This window comes from Etheostoma cragini, chromosome 6, assembly GCF_013103735.1.
Source record: "Etheostoma cragini isolate CJK2018 chromosome 6, CSU_Ecrag_1.0, whole genome shotgun sequence".
NCBI lineage: Eukaryota > Metazoa > Chordata > Actinopteri > Perciformes > Percidae > Etheostoma > Etheostoma cragini.
Genome location: NC_048412.1, coordinates 9,026,209 through 9,044,733, shown reverse-complemented (window position 1 = coordinate 9,044,733; position 18,525 = coordinate 9,026,209). Strand labels below are relative to the sequence as shown.

The 18,525-nt window shown below is 40.9% G+C and overlaps 1 protein-coding gene and 1 non-coding gene across 6 annotated transcripts; both read left to right on the top strand.

Annotated features, from left to right (window-relative positions):
* The first annotated feature begins 331 nt into the window (after positions 1–331).
* On the top strand, positions 332–17,996 carry LOC117946477 (ATPase family AAA domain-containing protein 2-like). Of its 5 annotated transcripts, none has more exons than XM_034874656.1 (30): positions 332–751; positions 2,319–2,473; positions 2,897–2,952; positions 3,086–3,275; positions 3,363–3,450; positions 3,592–3,673; positions 3,778–3,954; positions 4,850–4,970; positions 6,350–6,364; positions 6,838–6,939; positions 7,481–7,589; positions 7,813–7,928; positions 8,211–8,385; positions 8,574–8,662; positions 10,761–10,920; positions 11,077–11,167; positions 11,423–11,600; positions 11,720–11,856; positions 12,068–12,194; positions 12,862–13,045; positions 13,633–13,818; positions 13,950–14,085; positions 14,345–14,541; positions 14,648–14,807; positions 14,891–15,013; positions 15,382–15,555; positions 15,658–16,398; positions 16,591–16,724; positions 16,945–17,073; positions 17,793–17,996. In XM_034874656.1, the coding sequence occupies exons 1-30, from the start codon at positions 551–553 to the stop codon at positions 17,823–17,825; spliced, it is 4,566 nt and encodes a 1,521-aa protein (XP_034730547.1). In that variant the 5' UTR covers positions 332–550; the 3' UTR covers positions 17,826–17,996. The 5 variants fall into 5 exon arrangements, with proteins under 5 accessions (XP_034730547.1, XP_034730550.1, XP_034730546.1 ...); XM_034874659.1 differs by having other exon boundaries at positions 334–745; positions 2,337–2,473; positions 12,859–13,045; XM_034874655.1 differs by having other exon boundaries at positions 334–751; positions 12,859–13,045.
* Positions 13,220–13,354, top strand: LOC117946972. The gene has a single exon (XR_004657132.1). It is a non-coding gene; the product is annotated as a small nucleolar RNA SNORA5 (small nucleolar RNA).
* Positions 17,997–18,525: the final 529 nt, after the last annotated feature.

The window sequence follows — 18,525 nt, the reverse complement described above, 5'->3', positions numbered from 1 at the left end:
TTCGTGTTTTGAATTATTTTTGCTATGGTTTGGATGTGGCCATTTGAAGCAATTTGATTGTTACATGTGTAAACATGGATAGGCTCTTAGGAATGTGTTCACAATGAAGTGCGCGCAATTTGGAGCAGAGCGCGCTCTAACTTTGACCGGAACACCTTTTCGAATTGTATTTGTATCCGTCCGCACGTAATGTTAAAACAAATCCAGTGACTGATCTTATTACACCAGTAACCATTATAGTGGGCTGCATCGTCAATGTGGTAAAATTACTGAAATATAAAACAATTTTTGCAACTTGACGTTAATACAATTTTTCCAAAAGATCTATTTTTCCTGGCGGGAGCTTTAGCCGCTTACCTCATAACCTCCGATGACGTTTATGGCGCCAGAAATCAAGGGGTTTAGTGAGGAGCTTGTTGTTTGTCAGCTGGCGGATATTTACTGTTATCTGTGCCATGTTGGCGCCACCGTAGGCATAACCCATTTTTAAGGCAGAATAGCAGCTGGTTGTTTGTCGTTCGTGCTAGTATAGAGTCGGTTTGGAGTCAAGATGGTGATACTACGCAGCAGTAGCGGCGGTGCAGGAGCTGAGCCGGTGGCAACAACTCCGAAGAGGAGATTGATGGAGTTGGAAACAAGCTCCGAGTTTCTGTCGCTATTTCCCGCGTCGCAGAGAAAGTCCGCCCGGCAGACCCGGTCCACCCGTGCCCTGGATGACAGCTTTAGCAGCTCCGAAAACAACATGGTGAACACTTGGCTAGACCGCTGGTTAGATAACTAGCTAGATCACCATTTATACACTTGGTGTAAAATTGTTCATGCACGTAAACTTTGCTGTGCTAGTTTTGCTAGCGAGCTAAGCTAACACTAACTAGACCGTTAGCCAGCTTGTCACTTAGCTAACGTTACTGATGACTTATCTGAATGAGCACCCGTAAATAACATTTTATGAAACGTGCATGTCAATTGTACATTGGTTAATTCATTTGAATCAAACATGTATACAATCTACAGTCAAAATGACAGGTATTAGACCACTGCAACTGTAATGTTCTGCTCAGTGTTCTGTGTCATGGCCGTATAACAAGACCATAACGGTGGGTTTCTTGACCAGGTTGTCAGGAAGCAAAATGCCCTAACGTTAGATGTCATAACTTGGCATTGTTTTGGTATTGTGGCGAGCTACAGTATTATTTGTGGAGAGAGAAGATGTAGGACCTGTTTATTAATGATTTTTATTAGCTCAATCATTTGTTAAACCTGGTCTCAGACGTATATTTAAACTTTATAACGGAAATTAAATTAAAAAATGTGTTTAATAAATTGTAACCCTCCATTTTTACAGAGGCACTCTTTTGCTAAACAGTCCCACTTTCTGTAGACTTTACCCTGGCCCTAGCTTAAAACCACATGCCTTGGATACTAAATTATGTTCATAAACTAGTAGCTAAAGTATATTCTGAGAATAAACTTAGATTTATTTTAAGTCTTCATTTCTAATCCATAAAGAACACACCATCTGAAACACATAACGAGTATTTTAACAAAGTGCCTTCAGAGATGGAGGTCAGCAGCAGAACCCAAAGGGCAAATAGTGGTTTAGTGACTGACTAGCAAGTCTTTCTAGTCATGAGATAGTCATTGCCACCCAGCAGTCTGGTCATGGTAGCCATATACATGTTTTTTCTTTTTCTTTAAAAGATAAACAAATGGATGTATATATTTCAGATGATAATCTACATATATTCTATTAAATAAAGTTGATGGTTGAATGTTGTATGCACATTTACAAAGTGTAAAATTTCATTTTAAAATTCAATATACAAACGCTGGAACAAATTAACAGAATTAATCATCACATACCCTACACCATACCTAGAGATAAGCATGGGGAACTTTCCAAAATATCATCTCTCTATGCTTATCAAACAAGCTATTAAGATAACTGAAATAACACCATGCCAATCTCTTGATATGGTGATGGGTATGTGATGATGGGGGGTTATTTTAATTCCAAAGGTCAAGCGAACTTTATCAGGATGCGTAGTATCCTGGATCCATGTAATAACTGGGCTCAGAAAATAATAATGTGCCTGCCTCTATGGAATTTAACAAAGGGGTATGTGTATACTTATGCCCCCTGCATTTTAAGGAAGAACATTTATATTAAGCTTGGATTTTCCTACATTTTATGAATTAAGGCATTAAGATCAATTTTTGTTATTCCTCTTTCTAATCATCTTTAGCATGGGTGTGTAAACTTTCTCAAGCCACTGTATGTGCTATAAACTGTGAACTCATAATCTTGACTGTGCCAGGGGCATGCTGATATTAAGCAGGATGAAGGAAGTGGATTCAATCACTCTCCGAGGTCCCGAGGACAGAGAGCTAAACTAGAGGTCTCTTTTGCGGACACAACGCCAAATACCAGCTCCCCTGTGAATGAAGACAACTCTGGAGGAGGATGCCTCAGGTAATACAGACTCCCTCACTTTGATACAATTGCTACTTTCTAACCAGCTTCTCTCTAAGGGGTATGGGTGCTACTCTACCTACTCTTGTCAGCAAGTCTCAGGTTTTTTAATTTAGTCTGACAAAACGTGCGTCAAAAGATTCTTTGCAACCTAAACATTATTTATTGTCCAGAATATTTTTAATTTTGTAAGTTAGCTGCTAGCCAGTGGCCACGTCTTGGCTTACACCTTTTACAGGGTCATTCTTGGAAAGACCTTATATCTCTGCAAATAGATGTTTGCCATATAAAATTTAATGTAAATTCCAACTTTGGAGTATACCTTTGCAAAAGTTGTGCACATAATTATACACATTGTTAACATTCAAATAATGAATATAGGAGGAATTCATTTCTGATTGTATGTGTCCTTCCACTCTTCAGAAAATCTTCCAGGCTGCAGAGAGAGGGAAAAGCATCCAGTGGCAAACAGCAAGCAGGTAGAGTTTGCTACAGTGTAATTTCTCTCCATAGAGCACAAAAGCTCCTAAATAGCGCACCAAGCAAGTTTAGCAGCATTTTTAGGAGATTCTATACTAGTAACCTAACATAAAACTGTTTCCATTGTCACAGATGTTCCAGATGAGCTGGAGGGGTCATCCACTCCCAAGAGGAGCCGCTTCAATCTACAGAGACGACAAGGGGAGGAAGAAGAAGAAGAGGAGGAAGAGGAGGATCGCTCAGTGCGTCGTAGTTCCCGAATCACCAGATACAAACTGGATTCCCGTAACCAGTCAGTCCTCTACGACCGCCTCATCACCAAGTGAGTTGAGCAACAACTCAATGAGTAATGAGATTAGAGATAAACTCTGTTAAAATCTGCTAAATTATTACTCTGATTGTCCCTCAGCACTGCTGAAGCTGTTCTGCAGAAGATGGACGACATGCAGAAGATGAGACGCAGGGTGAGGAGCAGAGACCGAGACAATGAACAAGAGGTAAGAACCCGCAAACTTTAATTTTTACTTCTAAAGCTTTACGTTGCGTTGTGTAATCCTAGTGTTTACGTTGCTGTTTGAGAATTCGTACCAAGCTTCAAAACTGTGGATTAACCAGCATTTGACCTGTTTGCTGAGCAGCTCGGTGTGTACACCAGGGGTAAAATGGCAAGGTCTCTAAGGACGGATGTGGAGAGTAAAGACACAAAGGAGGAGAACCAAGGTGAGTTCCATTAGGATTAATAACCACTTCAGATACATAGCTGGGAAACCTTTTGTAGAAACTTTAAAAGGGATGGAACCCCCTTTTTCCCTTCGAATTCCCAGGAGAGGATAAGGATGATCACAATGATGAGGAAGAGGATGGGGACGATGGAGAAGATGAGGAGGAGGAGGAAGATGATGATGATGATGAGGTTGGCGAGGATGAGGAAGAAGATAATCAGAGGCGTTATGACTTCAGACAGCGGAAGACAGTGGTTCGCTACCAGGCCCCACAGGATGGTACTTCTTTTGTTCAACTTGATAACTTTGTGGCAGATATGCCCACATGTGGAAGGCAAAAAATACACTTAATACCTTTTTTATTAAATTGTCTTCACTACATACATTATGAGTCTAGACTAAAGCTGTCAATCTTCATATATAATACCAATCAAATTGAATGTTATTTTTTTGAAACATCCAAATATTTAATACTTAAATACAGCTCTTATTAATATGTATTACACTACTCAGGCTTATGCATTGTCAGTGCCATCATAAGCATGAGGTTGTTGTTACATGTTCTGTCTACTAGAAGGACTTCTAACATTAGGCTGGCCTTGAAGGGGACCTACCTCATGGTGCAATAAACACAAATCAACGGAGAACTATAGTGTTAGCCACGATGCAAACATCATTGATAACTAAGTCAAACGGTGCTGCCACTACTATTTTAATTATTTATAAACAACCTGTTTCATGCGGATTTTCATGTTACAAAGCTACTCTGACAGCTGTAGGGCAGCTAACATTAATACTAACATTGCTCGGTACGTAACATTAGCTTTGTGATCTTTGATATTTGATATTGACATTTGATGTTTATATGTTACTTTCCGAATTTGTTCCATCAGCCCTAGTCTAGATGACATGAATGTAAACTGCAACTTGACTTGTTGGCAGAGGCATACAACCGCAAGGCGCCAATTCTAGTTTTAGTTGGTGTTATTAGTGTCTACCAAACCAAATTGGTTTTAATTACTTCATTGAAGAGCTTAACATACTGCACATTTGGATGTAGCGCCACTCTATCAAGTTCACCTAGAGAAACTGGATTATTTATTAGAACTCTTTAAGCAGACTGTTTGCATTTTATTAAATTTGACAGTTTGATGGGGGTTGCTATTGTTTTTAGAACCCAGAGAGCCCAGGAAGCGCGGCTTGTACTTCAAGGACCACTCGTCTCCTACTAGACGCAGGTTTAGATTCAGCTCCACGGCCCCCAGGAGCCCCTACAACAGGAGAAGAACCAGCAGGTTAGTATGACACAGATACAAGTTGCAGCTCTAGCCTGTGACCAAATTGGTTGCATATGCGCTGCACGGAGTCTGATGTGCATGTTTATGTAGCGGCGTAGAACTTTACGAAATGAGCCATTTAGCTGTTACCGTGTTCCGCAAATCAAGCCGTCTGTGGCTGGTTATTTAAAAAAAGCTAAATAAGGATTAGAGCCCGGCCGGCCTATATTAGGCATTTCCCGATCTATCAGTATCTGTGTTTATACTGGCCAATTCAAAAAAATATATAAATAAATAAATATTAATTCATCAGAATCATTTCTAATGACAAATAAATGATTCTGATAAATGAATATATTAAAAATAAAAACAGACGGTCAACCATGTTATGAGTGAGGGTATTGTATAGTTTTTCCACTAGAGGGCGCACAACAACGTCCCTGTTGGCAACACTCTGATTATTTTTTTGTTATTGTGTTTTTGTTCTAAGGAATTTAAGTTTCACATCTTGAGTTTGAATTTTTATACATTTTATTTATCAGAACTTGTTCCTGAAGATGTTCCTCTGTTCTGTTGTCACAGTAAAACAAATTATTATCATATTATTTTAGTGAGAACGAAAATAAATAACTAATGTTAGGGAAATCTGTTCATGTTTTGTCATGCATTTCTGGATTATTTTTTACAATATTTATCCGATTTTTAAATAACAAAATATTTCGGTATCAGCCTTAAAATTCCTTTATTGGTCGGGCTCTAATGAGGCTAGATAGGTGGAGGCTGGTTGGTAGGGAGAGACGATGAGAGTTTCTGACTCACACCCCACTGTTGATGAAAGTGCAGGCAGGGAGAGACCGACCACGATGGCGAATGCTGTACGTGTGATTGTGCTACAAGGGGAATGCTATGCTGCGTGTATGTTGTAGGCAATATGGCCCGTCCGTTGCAGGCAACTGTAAACTTGATATCGGGTCGACACAGTTTTAGTCTGAAACTTTGAAATTGCACAAGGACAGTTAGAAACCCAAAACCTGCACGGACTGATGCAATACCCGAAACACTGAGTGTCATGCAACGTCATTGATTAATACCACGCTGTACCAAATGTGCTACCACTGGAAAAGTTAGTCTGGAGCTGTCATACACCAGCCAATGAAACATCTGCTATCAAGGGATCTGTTTTCTCAGTAACACTTATGTTCTGAGTAATACCTTATGAAATAATGTTAGAACTTACTATAGCAGTGAGAAAAAACTTTTCTGACAAACACAGCGTCCAGAACAGGATCCCATAGCGCTCTCTCTGATAGGCATTAGTATTGTCATTGCATGTAAAACCAATCCCAAAATTCCTCTTTTTCCTCTTTTTTTCCTGATTCTCTTCATCCCACCCTCAGGAGTAGTTCTGAGAGGTAAGACCCTTGCTACTTGACCATATTGGTGTTTATTGATAGTCTATAGTTTGTCTTCAGGGTGGTGTCTGTCACTGTCACTGTTGGAGGGTGTGGCACATTTTGGATAGGAGATGGTGAACCAAACTTTACCTGAACTTAATCATTGTTTTAGCATTGTTTAACTTTTCAACAAAGAAATACCCAGTGTTTAAAGGCTGAGTTTCTATAATTGTTTATGTACATGAACAACTGCAATTAGTGAGGGGTAATGGGTCTGTGTGTGTGTTTGTTTGTTTGTCTGACTGACCTTTTTTTTAATTTAGTGTTTCCCCCTCTTTTGCTGAGGGCAGCATAACATAAACATATTTTAGTAGCTTAAATAAAAAAGAAAACCATTACCTAAATGTGTTTGGGATTCTTAGTTGTCAATAAGCTTATAGTAATAATAGCTAGGACAAGAAATAATGTTGTTGCTTCTTTTACCTCCGCAGAAGGAGACACGCCATCCACAGCAGTGACTCCACTTCCTCATCTTCAGACGATGAGAAATTCCAGAGGCGAAGAAGTAAGAACAGGAGCAGGCCGGTCAACAGGTGAGAGCGTCAGCAGCAGCTGTCATACAGTACAGGTAGACCTGTGTGTGTGTGTGTGTGTGTGTGTGTGTGTGTGTGTGTGTGTGTGTGTGTGTGTGTGTGTGTGTGTGTGTGTGTGTGTGTGTGTGTGTGTGTGTGTGTGTGTGTGTGTGTGTGTGTGTGTGTGTGTGTGTGTGTGTGTGTGTGTGTGTGTGTGTGTGTGTGTGTGTGTGTGTGTGTGTGTGTGTGTGTGTGTGTGTGTGTGTGTGCGTGCGTGTGCGTGCGTGCGTGCGTGTGCGCGCATATCTCCTAATTCATGTAAAGGTGGATGAATAGAGAACTCTTGAGAATTAATTCATGCTTCATTACACGTGTGACTTGTTGGGTCTTTTAGTGATAACGTTTTACATCACCCTGTTGTTTAATGATTAATTAATATAAAACTATAGCGAATTTGTATTTTTTGTAAAAAAAAACAACAACCATGAAAATCTATTATATTTTAGCTAAGAAAAACTACCAGAAAATGAGAAAATGTAAATTTTCCATGTTTTTGATGTAGATGTCTGCCAATGAACCTTGTGAAGGAGGACCTGCTGGGGATCCAAAAAGACAGGATGAAGATTGGCGCCAGCCTCGCTGATGTGGACCCCATGCACATAGACAAGACGGTAAGATGAACGGATGCAAACACATGTCCGAATTAGTCTGACACACAGGCACATGTGTTGATATGATGGTAAATATTGACAAGAAATAAATATAGCACAGCATAGCACACTAGGAGTTGTATTCCTGCTGATACAATACTGATGAATGGATGCTTTGACAGTTTGTACGCCAGTAGTATTATGAGCAAACCATCTAAACATAACACTTATTTGTGTCCTCCAGGTGCGGTTTGAAAGCATCGGAGGTTTGAGCAGACACATCTCAGCGCTGAAAGAAATGGTGGTGTTCCCTCTCCTCTACCCAGAAGTCTTTGAGAGGTTCAAGATACAGCCTCCCAGGTAAACAATGTGTTTGTTGTGCATTCATTTCAGATTCATGTGACTTTACATTCTTTTACATCAATACCTCATTTATTGTTTTTTAAGACTGGCCGGCGTATGCTGTCCTGTATTGCTGTTATATAACATCATGCTTTTTGTCTAAGGTGGTTTCCTTTACTTTTTTTTTTTTAAACTTATTTTCTTTTCCCTTCTGCAGGCTTTGGTTGGATTGTAATGGCAGTAAAACTCGAAAAAAGTCCCTGTTATTGACCTTTGTCATATTTTCTCTTTTCCTTTTAGGGGTTGTCTATTTTACGGTCCACCAGGCACAGGGAAAACCCTCGTAGCCAGAGCGCTGGCCAATGAGTGCAGTCAGGGGGAAAGAAAGGTGTCTTTCTTTATGAGGAAAGGAGCTGACTGCCTCAGTAAGTGGGTGGGAGAGTCTGAGAGACAGCTGAGACTGCTTTTTGACCAGGTGAACTATATACTTTTTGAGATGGAAGAATATCAGAATAACAAAGAATATCAGAAAACATTTATTGTAAAAGCTAATTCCCTATATTTTGACATAATAACTTGTAGATTAGGATAAACTAGTATCAATTATCAGTTTAGAGATAATGCAATCTCCAACTGATTGAATGCTTTTTGAATTATTTCTAGGCATACCAGATGCGTCCGTCCATCATCTTCTTCGACGAGATTGATGGTTTGGCTCCAGTCAGGTCCAGCCGTCAGGATCAGATCCACAGGTGAGCAGCATCCCTGTTCTCATGTTATACAGAACTATGGTGACCAGACATCCCAAAAAAAATCTGAATCTTGAGTAGTTATAGTCTAATTGGAACATTAAAAACGGTCTTCCTGCAACCAGCCGCTCAACGGCTGGAACAGAACTTAAGCCCTACATAGGCGGCTAGGCGCGATTTTGATAACACACATTGCTTTTTTTCATTTATTGTTGAAATGGAGGATAAGGCTGGAGTCCTGGGTCCGATGAATGCGTAGCTAAAAGCAAAAACGGCTCTGCAAGTACCGGGAGGACTGGGTAGGGAAATACCCCTGGTTTACTGCAGTTTTATGTGATACAAACACCGTCCTGTCCCATCCCTGTCTCGTCTCGAAGTTTACTCATTCTCATCTGGTCACCCTATACAGAACATGTGTGGTGATTGTAATGAGCGTTAAATGTACAGAAGAATAAAAATGACTGTCTGATCATGTTGGGTTGCCAAATATGGCTGCAAATTTCTGAAAAAGAAATAAATGAATGTCAATCAGCATTAGGCATTGGCCGTCATAAGGCTTGTTCGTGCTTCATGTGAGAACAATCACAGTTAAGTGAATAACGTAAAATAACGTAATTCCCACTAGGACCAGTACACAGAAGTCACGGTTTGGTACGAGTTCGGTGCAATAGAGGGAAAAGCAAAACAAAAAGGCAGAAGATCATTATTTTTTCATTGTGCATGTCTCAGGCTCTACCACCTAGTGTCATAGGTCTCTCCCCTTAGCTAGCTGCAACAGCCTGTAGGATGCAAAGAAAGATGTAAACGGTAAACAATAAGTACCCCACATCATCTCCAGACTCCATCTGGAACTTGTGATCAAAATAAGGCAATCAGCTATAAAACTGAAAATGCAGCATCTCTTACTTATGAAAGTGCAAATTACTTAATAATGATAATAATAACAAAAATATGTGGACAGGGTGGCATGTTGTAACAAGGTTCGAGTACATGCAAATACTTAAAGCCCTATTTGTATCTAAAGGCTGGTTTAAAGAGAGCTGTGGAGAGGAGAAGTTGGACAGTTTCTTTGTCTAGTTCCAGTGATTGGCACATCTGGTTGATGTTGGATATGCGTTAGCATGTTAGATGTATTTTCACCCACATACCCGGCAACTGCTGAACTTATCCACCACTCTCTCACCTGTACTACTGCAACTGATCCAAAGACCAAAGTTTTTGAGGCGGGGACGGGAGGCTCCTGGCTGCAGCCACACAGTGTTGAAGTTTTCCCAATCGTAGTTCTTCCCAATCTTAAAGAGGGTGGCAGGTCCTCTAACTCTTGTGGGTTGCCAATGCTGTCGTCTCTGACTCACCGTTGACCCGACAAAAATCTGCACGTCGGCAGAGCTTGGCTAGCCTCAGAGCTAAGGCTGGGCTGCAGATTAGGTGTCTTTAGAACCTGCGTATCTAACACTAATTCTGCATTATATTAATTCATTTGCACACAAGTTATATGCAAGTTACATGTATTTTTATACCGTGTGTTCTCATGTAAATGCCCGTACGTTACAAATACCAATACATTTTGCACAGTGCTCTACCTGGAATTTGAAACAACTTGGAAGCAGCTACACAAACACACCTCACTCACTCAATTGAAAACAAAGAAGGTATACAACCCTTGAATGTTTGTTGCAAAATTTCTTGTGGACACATCTTACACAGACTAAAATTATTTCTTGCTGACGCTTGAGGCCATTGGTGTCCAATCCAAAGCTAAAGCTTTGTTAGAAATAGAAACTGGTAAGAATGATTACTATTTTATTATAGTAGATACATGTTTGAATCCTAATTTCTCCATAAGACATTTTGCATATTTTAGGAATAGAAAGTGGCAGCTTTAAATAAGAAAGTGGGAGTTGACTGTCTTTTAAATGTGTATTATTATACTTTTTTTGAAAAAGACAGTTTTGCTGTTTTGTTGCAAACAAGTAGTAGTCACTTCAATCCAATATCATTAATTTGGCTCAGTGTTCTGCAGTTATACCCACTTTGTTACAGAGAGATAATGTTAACCAGTTAATAAACCTAATCTGAGTCTTTTCTTCTGTCTTGGTAGTTCCATTGTGTCCACCCTGTTGGCTCTTATGGATGGATTAGATGGTAGAGGAGAGGTTGTTGTGATAGGAGCTACAAACAGACTGGACTCCATTGACCCAGCTCTGAGAAGACCTGGACGCTTCGACAGAGAGTTCCTCTTTGGTCTGCCAGACAGAGAGGTGAGAAACTGTAGATGCCCTTTAGTCCTTGGCTGAGATTTGAAAAAGAACAAAAAATGATGTGTGTAATGATTTTGGGCTACAGCAGTGGAAGTCTTTCAGCTTGCAAATATTGGACCTGAACTTGAAATGCTGTGATCTTAATTTGTATGGCAGGCAAGAAAGGACATTCTGAAGATCCACACCAGACAGTGGGATCCACCACCCTCTGACACTTTTCTGGAAGAATTGGCAGATAAATGCGTTGGTATGTTTTGCATGTGATGGTCCAGCAGCTTGAAAATACACATCTTGTTAAATGTCCCCAGTACATATAACAATTGCAGTAGATAAAAACATCTACGGAAAATTCTACAGGTATGATTTTAGGACAAGTATTATTCTCACAACCAAAACTATCCTTCATCTCCATTCAGATCATTTGCAAAGGAACACTGGCACACGATGTGTGCACACCTACAACTACAGAATATGTAATGATTGTCTACAATCTGTTTGCCAGGTTATTGCGGAGCAGATATCAAGGCAGTGTGTTCAGAGGCTGCCCTTTGTGCACTGCGGCGTCGCTACCCACAAATCTACTCCTCATCGCAGAAACTTGTGCTTGATGTCAACTCCATCAGTATCATAAGCAAAGACTTCTTGTCCGCCATGTCCAAGATGGTGCCTGCTGCCCACAGGTACAACCAAACTAACCCAATATTGTAAAAGGAAAAAAAGTGTAACATCATTGTTACATTTCCAGTGGCTGGTTCTTGCATATGGTTGTTGTAAATATGATGCTGGTTGTGATTCTTAGGGCAGTAATGTCACCAGCCAAGGCCCTGATACCTGCCATTCGTCCTCTGCTGAGTGCCACCCTAGAGAACATCCTCCGCACTGTCAGCAGACTGTTCCCACATGCTGAGCAGGGCTTAAAGAGAAAGAGAGAACTAGGTGCTGGTTTGCTTTATCTTTTTCTTTTGTTCTGGTTTTCATACATTTATTCTGGCAATCATCTGTTGTGTTCATTGTCAAGCATTATTTCATTTTATTTAACCAATTATTACTAGATTATATACTAGGTTGATTGTTCCTTTGCCAACCTCTTTTGGGGCATTTGGAGTAACTGCTGTGCTGTGCTGTGTTTTTGTGTGTGTATTTCCAGATGTGGCTTGTGGTGTGTCTGAGGATGATCTGATGTTCAGTGAGGAGGACTCAGAAGTCTGCACCAATGGACAAACCTCTCCCTCCCAAGTCACACCTGCTGTCCAGGGACTTCTCAACCTCAACAGGTTGGTTAGCCTTTACCCAGGAGCAGGGCCTGAAGTTAACTGAAAATTAAAACGTTACGGCGTACATTGATGTTAAAATGTGTACATGTTGGCAGGACGTCTTTCGCTGATTGTTTTGTTGGTTATTGCAAGATGTTTGTGTCACACACATCCCGTCTTCACATCCGAAGTACGGAAATTAATTTGATCCGTTCTCACTCCCGCTTGGTCAGTGGCTGCATGTGAGACTGCTGGGATTGTCGTGAGTAACGAAAATGTGATAAGGGGCCTCGGCTCTCCATCAGTGTCTTGCAGTGATGCGGGCCCCTGATTGGTTCAAGCCTTAAGCAACTGCGTACCCTGTTTACCAATAGTTAAGCGTCTGATTCATAATGCCTGGGTTCATAGAGCTCAACAGTGACAGCCCACCTGTTGAACGGCTCTGGTTGCAGGAGTGATTTTCCCCATTTAATTGCTCCATTGGCGTTTCAGAAAATGCTTATGACAGTTTTAAGCCTGAAACCAAGCCAAATAAATATTGTTTTACATAAATTCTTAATTTAAAATCTTAGTCATAGTGTCCTAATGACCCAAATCTTTTTTGAAGATCTTTTAGGCAATTAGCCCTTGAGCCTTTCTTACCCATTTACCCATCTCAGTGTTTCTGCCATCTCTCTGTGTGTAGTAGTGTGCTGAGCCACCCAACCTCCTACCGTCCCAGGCTGCTGTTGGAGGGCAGACCAGGCGCAGGTCAGAGCTCCCACCTGGCTCCTGCTGTCCTCCATGCTCTGGAGAAATTCACCGTGTACACACTGGACATGGCTGTGCTGTTTGGAGCCAGTGCAACTGCCCCGGAAGAGACTTGTGCTCAGGTAAACAAGAACACTACGCAAAATGATGCGCTGGTAAATTGTTATTTGGTACACGTTTGGGTACGTATAGGGTATGTATCATATGATGTCTTCCAGTTGGGCATTTGCATTCAAACAGAATCAGGCCTTACGCCGATCTGATGTGGTGGGGAGAGTAGTGGGAGTCTCTACTATTGCAGCCTTGTCAAATTCAGTGTGTTCTTTTCAGTGGACTTCACTGGCCAAAATGGCTGCCACAGTGACTGTAGTTCATGGGCCCCGCCTCCTTACATCGTGGGAAGTGGGGATAAATATGTATTACAGACAGATAGTTGTATCAAAGAGCTATGTCAATGAAATGGAGAAAACTAAACATAGCCTCAATTTCGAGAGAGGCTGTAACCTAAATGTGTTTTTTGAAATGATGTAAACTATTATCAATACATTTTCCTTAACTCTGTAAGGTCCTCATCATACCTGTTGATGTATGCATTGAGCCCTTTATTATCCCGTCATGTTGACCCCCATCTTATATTCCATGAAAGTGCCACTGTTTTTTAAGCTCTTTTGCTGATTTACATCCAGTTTCCATGTCATGTTTTTTTCAGATCTTTGTTGAAGCAAAGCGGACCTCTCCCAGTGTCCTTTACATCCCTCACATCGGACAGTGGTGGGAAACAGTGGGTCCGGCCCTAAGAGCCACCTTTCTCAGCCTGCTCAGCTCCATCCCTGCCTTTGCTCCTATACTGCTTCTAGCTACATGCAACCTAAAATATGACCAACTCAGTATGGAGGTATGGAAAGAGGAGTGATACATGAGGGAATAAGAACGTAGTTATGGCGGGAAATTCAGATGTCATGCCTTACTATTCTGGGACAGACACACAACTAATCTACAAGCCTTCTCTCACGTTTCTTGTCTCAGGTGCAGGAGTTGTTTCAGATGGAGTATGGAGAGGTTTTTCATGTCCAGGTCCCCACCAGCAGAGAAAGAAGAAACTTCTTTGAGGATCTAATTCTCACTCAGGCTGCCAAAGCCCCTTCCTCAAAAAAGAAAGCTGGTGAGAAATAGACAAGTTTATAATATATCTAAGCTAGCATTGTGGGATCTGTAGTTAAAAAGGGCAAGTTTGATTATTGTTCCTTTAAAAAGAGAGCAGGATACAAGCAGCTTCAGGTGGAGTATGTTGGAGTGTAAATACAGAGAAGAAAGTGAAGGATGTCTGCATGCTGAAAGTCAATGTCATACTTATGTTGTGCAGTACTATGTTAGTTTAATTCACTTCTGACTTTGTGTGTCTTTAACTCCACTTTCTTCAGTGCTCAATGCATTGGAGGTGCTTCCTGTCGCCCCTCCACCTGCCCCACGTCAGCTGACAAAAGAGGAGACCCAACGATTGGACGAGCAGGAGGAAGATACCCTCAGGGAGCTCCGCCTCTTCTTGCGTGATGTCACTAACCGCCTGTCCCAAGATAAACGCTTCAAGGCTTTCACAAAGCCTGTGGATTTAGAAGAGGTAGCTGTTCCATTCTAATCTATTATTCATTTCAGATTCCCTAATAAAGCCTTGCCATCTAGTGTTCCGTTTGAACTCACTGCTGCCTATTTGTCATTTGTTTTAGGTGCCAGATTACGCTGAGGTGATCGAGAAGCCCATGGACCTGTCAACAGTTCTCTCTAAGATTGACCTCCATCGGTATGGGACTGTCAAAGAGTTTGTCCAAGACGTGGATCTCATCTGGCAGAATGCCCTCGAATACAACCCAGACAGGGACCCCTCGGGTACACAGAGTGATATACTCGGCATCCTTACAGACAACTTATATAGTGTAATGCATCAAGTTTCATGTGTGTGTTTCCTCCAGACCGTCAGATTCGCCACAGAGCATGTGCATTGAAGGACACCGTCCATGCTATCATCAGAGATGAACTGGATGAAGATTTTGAGAAGATTTGTGAGGAGATCAAAGCGTCGCGCAGCACAAGAGGTACATGTCGACATCGTCCTAGCCACAGGGATTACAAAGACGTTCTGTGTGATTGCAGTTTTAAAATATATTAACCATTAAAGATCACTTTAGTTACCCATGGACAGACTCTGTTCAGTGGCTAATATTTAGTGGCTATTTTTAATAACCTTTGTTGAAGTGCCCTTCACTGAGTTCATGCTTTTAATTTGATTCTGAAATATTTTTTTAGTTCCATTACTTACCTATTTTTTCATTGAAGTCACTCAACTTCTCACATAACCGTACAATTTCATCCAACCAGACCTCTAGTTCCACAAAGAATAGTGTTTCTCAAAGGTATAGAATGACAAAAAGACTTTGTGCTTGCTTTTTCTTTACTACCTCAGATTGCTTAACTGCCCGGTATGCTCCATCCTTCTACCACGTCCTTCCCAAACAGTCCAAGTCTCCTGCTGAGGCCAACATCACTGACATGACCCCACAAAGAGAGCCGGCCGTGCCCACAGCTGCAGTCACTCCCAATACGAGTGCCTCTGCTGTTACAACGCCTAAAAACACAGGTAAAGACTACAAAAACAGATGACAGCGGATAACAAAAACAAAATAATTGACTTAAAAGAGCTGACTCAAAAAAACATTGTTATCCTCTTTTGTTTCTTCAGCTCAGAAGAAGAAAAGGCGGAAGAGTCGCTGGTCCACTGGTTCCTATTCAAAGAAGAAGTCTTCCTGCTCCCCTCACACATCCAGAGATGATGCACACTCTGATGGGGAAGAGGAAGATGCGGACAATGAAGAGGAGGTTGAGAAGGGAGGGGGAGCAGAGTGTGATGAGCGGACTGAAGGAGAGGAGGATCAGATGATGGTTGATGTGGAGTCGGGGTCCACACCAGCCCAGGGAGGTAGTTTTGGGCTCACTGCAAAGGAGCAGGAATGTCAGGAGGAAAGAGAGGAGGGGAGTCAAGCTGCTGAAGATAAGCTTATCCCATGTGAAACTGAGACACCAGAAAGTGGCGACCAGACACAGAATGAAAAAGAAAAGGTGGAAAAAGTGGCCACAGATCAACCAAGACAGTCAGAGGAAAATAAAGTGTTGATAAAAACAGGAAAGGAGACTAGTGAAACCATTACAGTGAACACTAAGACGGACAGCCACTCTGAGACAGAAGGAGATACCCAGGGGCAATCCAACATTGAGGAGAGTAGAGAAGCTACTAGCCAAAAGCTAAAAGAAACTGAGACTAATCAATGTAAAACTGTAATACAGGCAGACAGAAACAACAAGGTAGTTACAATAGAGGAGGCAGAGCAGAACAGTCCGGTTGATCCAATGGAGGTGGAAGCAACAGATACCGTGACCACAGACACCTCTGCAGCTGTCAGAAGAGGAGAGGACACAGGCACAGGTTTGATATTACCCTTGTCCTTTACTTAAATCCTGGGGAAAACATTCACTATTGAATCCCTCGCTAAATAAAGTCAGTGTGTGTTTCTGGGGACAGCAAGGTACAGTCCCAGTGTTTCAAAGTGGATGTGTCAGCAGACTGTCATCAACTATAGTGGTCTAAACAATTTGTGTGCATGTTTTTGTGTCTCAGAGCGGAATGTGAGGCGCATAACTCGGGCTCATAAGAATGCTGTGCTGCAGCAGCAGATGGTCGATGTGGACCAAGCTTTGCACATCTTGGACCAGGAAACCCCCCCTCTGGTAGTGGACAGAGACAAATTAAAGGTGTGTGGGATATTGTGGGTGTTTATTGAGTGTCTTTTTCTTGAGTATTTTTTATATTAAGTGGTCGGATGGGTTTTCTGCATCTTGACTTTACTCATAGACGCCCTAATAAACAGATGGCGAGATGAGGCTACTTTGCACAATTGCCCTTCTGACACCTAAATAAATGTAATCTGCATGTCATTCCTCTTTGTTTTGCCTTACTTCCTCATTTCCTCAGGAGCTGTTGGACAGAGTGGTGACCGAGACTGAAGGCTACGAGGTTTACAAGCTGGAGAAACTCTATGCTTTGCTCTGCCAGAGCATCTACAGACACAGACGAGACTACAACAAGGCTTCACTACTACAGGTTAGTATTGAACTGTACTGATGAGAAGATGTAGCCTTTTTTATACTGGAGATAAGAAAACCTTTATTTGTCCCACAGTGGGGAAATTGGGGTTTGCAACAACAAAGATAAGAGCAGAGATAGATTAGTGTAAAATAGATAGATAAGTGTACACGGTATAGCAAACTGTATTATACAATAATTACACATAAATTAGTAAATTGCACTATGAAAATTGCCAAAATGAAATTGTTCACAGATGTAATAATATTGACAAATGGGATATATTGCAGAGTCAACAGTGGTCATTGTACAATCTGAGAAAAAGATGAAAAGATAATCTGACTAATCTTGTCATAGCAAGAAAAGCACAGGTGTGACTAATAACCATAATGATGGCTGTAAATAAGCCATGCCTTTGAGCCCATCAGCAAGGTCCCGATACACCTCATTATTAACATTATTACGTGTTACACACGTGCTTTTCTTGCTATGTCAAAATTTCTGCAAAAAGGAGATATTACAGTTTTTTTACATATTTCAGTATTGCAATGGTGTAATCTTTACTTTATTATATGTATCTAAGAGGAGTGAAAGGATTAATAAAAGCCTTAACATAGAATGTTGTCAATGCCATTAGGTAATAATTAAATAAACATTGTATATTATTAACATACAGTTAATGTTATTTTGACATGTTTCTAATCTACTGTCATGTCCTGCTCTTCTCATTTGATTAGGAGTTGGAACAGGAGATTGAAGACTTCTGTTGACTTTTCTACAGGAAGAATGTGATTTTTCTTTTAATCATGTTTATCATCACATGTAAATATACATTGGTTCTATTTTCATAGAAATCTACAAGCACCTCTTTGTGCATTAGCTAAATATTTGTATTACCTCTTTTGTTTATATTTAAATAAATAGCTGTCCCCTAAATGTCATTGTGTGACCATTTATGTGCTCATCATGTCATGGTTGATAGCGTGACCTTTGTTTTAACTTTTAGCAAACCCTGATTCACGTAGACACTGCCGTTTGTATCAGAAAGTATCATTATTGGTTCCTGGAAACAGTTATTGCGATTTGTACACAATTTAACAGCCTATGTTATGAGTTATAAGGGTTGGGGTTGCATTATGAGAACAGTATGATTCAAGTTTTTTGACGTCTCACCCATTTTAAAGTCAGTATAACTCTATCTGCTACATTAAATGTTCCAAATTGTTGTGGGGGAAAAAAATCACTTTGTCACTTTGCAATAGCTTCTCACGAAAAAAGGTGTGCAGTTGTTTCTAAGTCCCAGTGTTTCACCAGCAATACACTGCACCTTGTCTAATCTCATGTCTAGTCTCATTTTCTGCATTTTGGGATATTATTTTTTACAGCTGCAGGCTAGTAACTTATACCCTAGTATAATATAGAATCTTCTGATATTTGTTCATCCCTGTGGTGTAGTACTTTTTGACCAAT

Coding starts and splice junctions, on each gene's coding strand:
- LOC117946477 (XM_034874655.1), top strand. CDS start 551: ATGGTGATACTACGCAGCAGTAGCGGCGGTGCAGGAGCTGAGCCGGTG. Junction 2,953..3,085: donor CAGTGGCAAACAGCAAGCAG/GTAGAGTTTGCT, acceptor CCATTGTCACAG/ATGTTCCAGATGAGCTGGAG. Junction 14,086..14,344: donor TTCCTCAAAAAAGAAAGCTG/GTGAGAAATAGA, acceptor CACTTTCTTCAG/TGCTCAATGCATTGGAGGTG.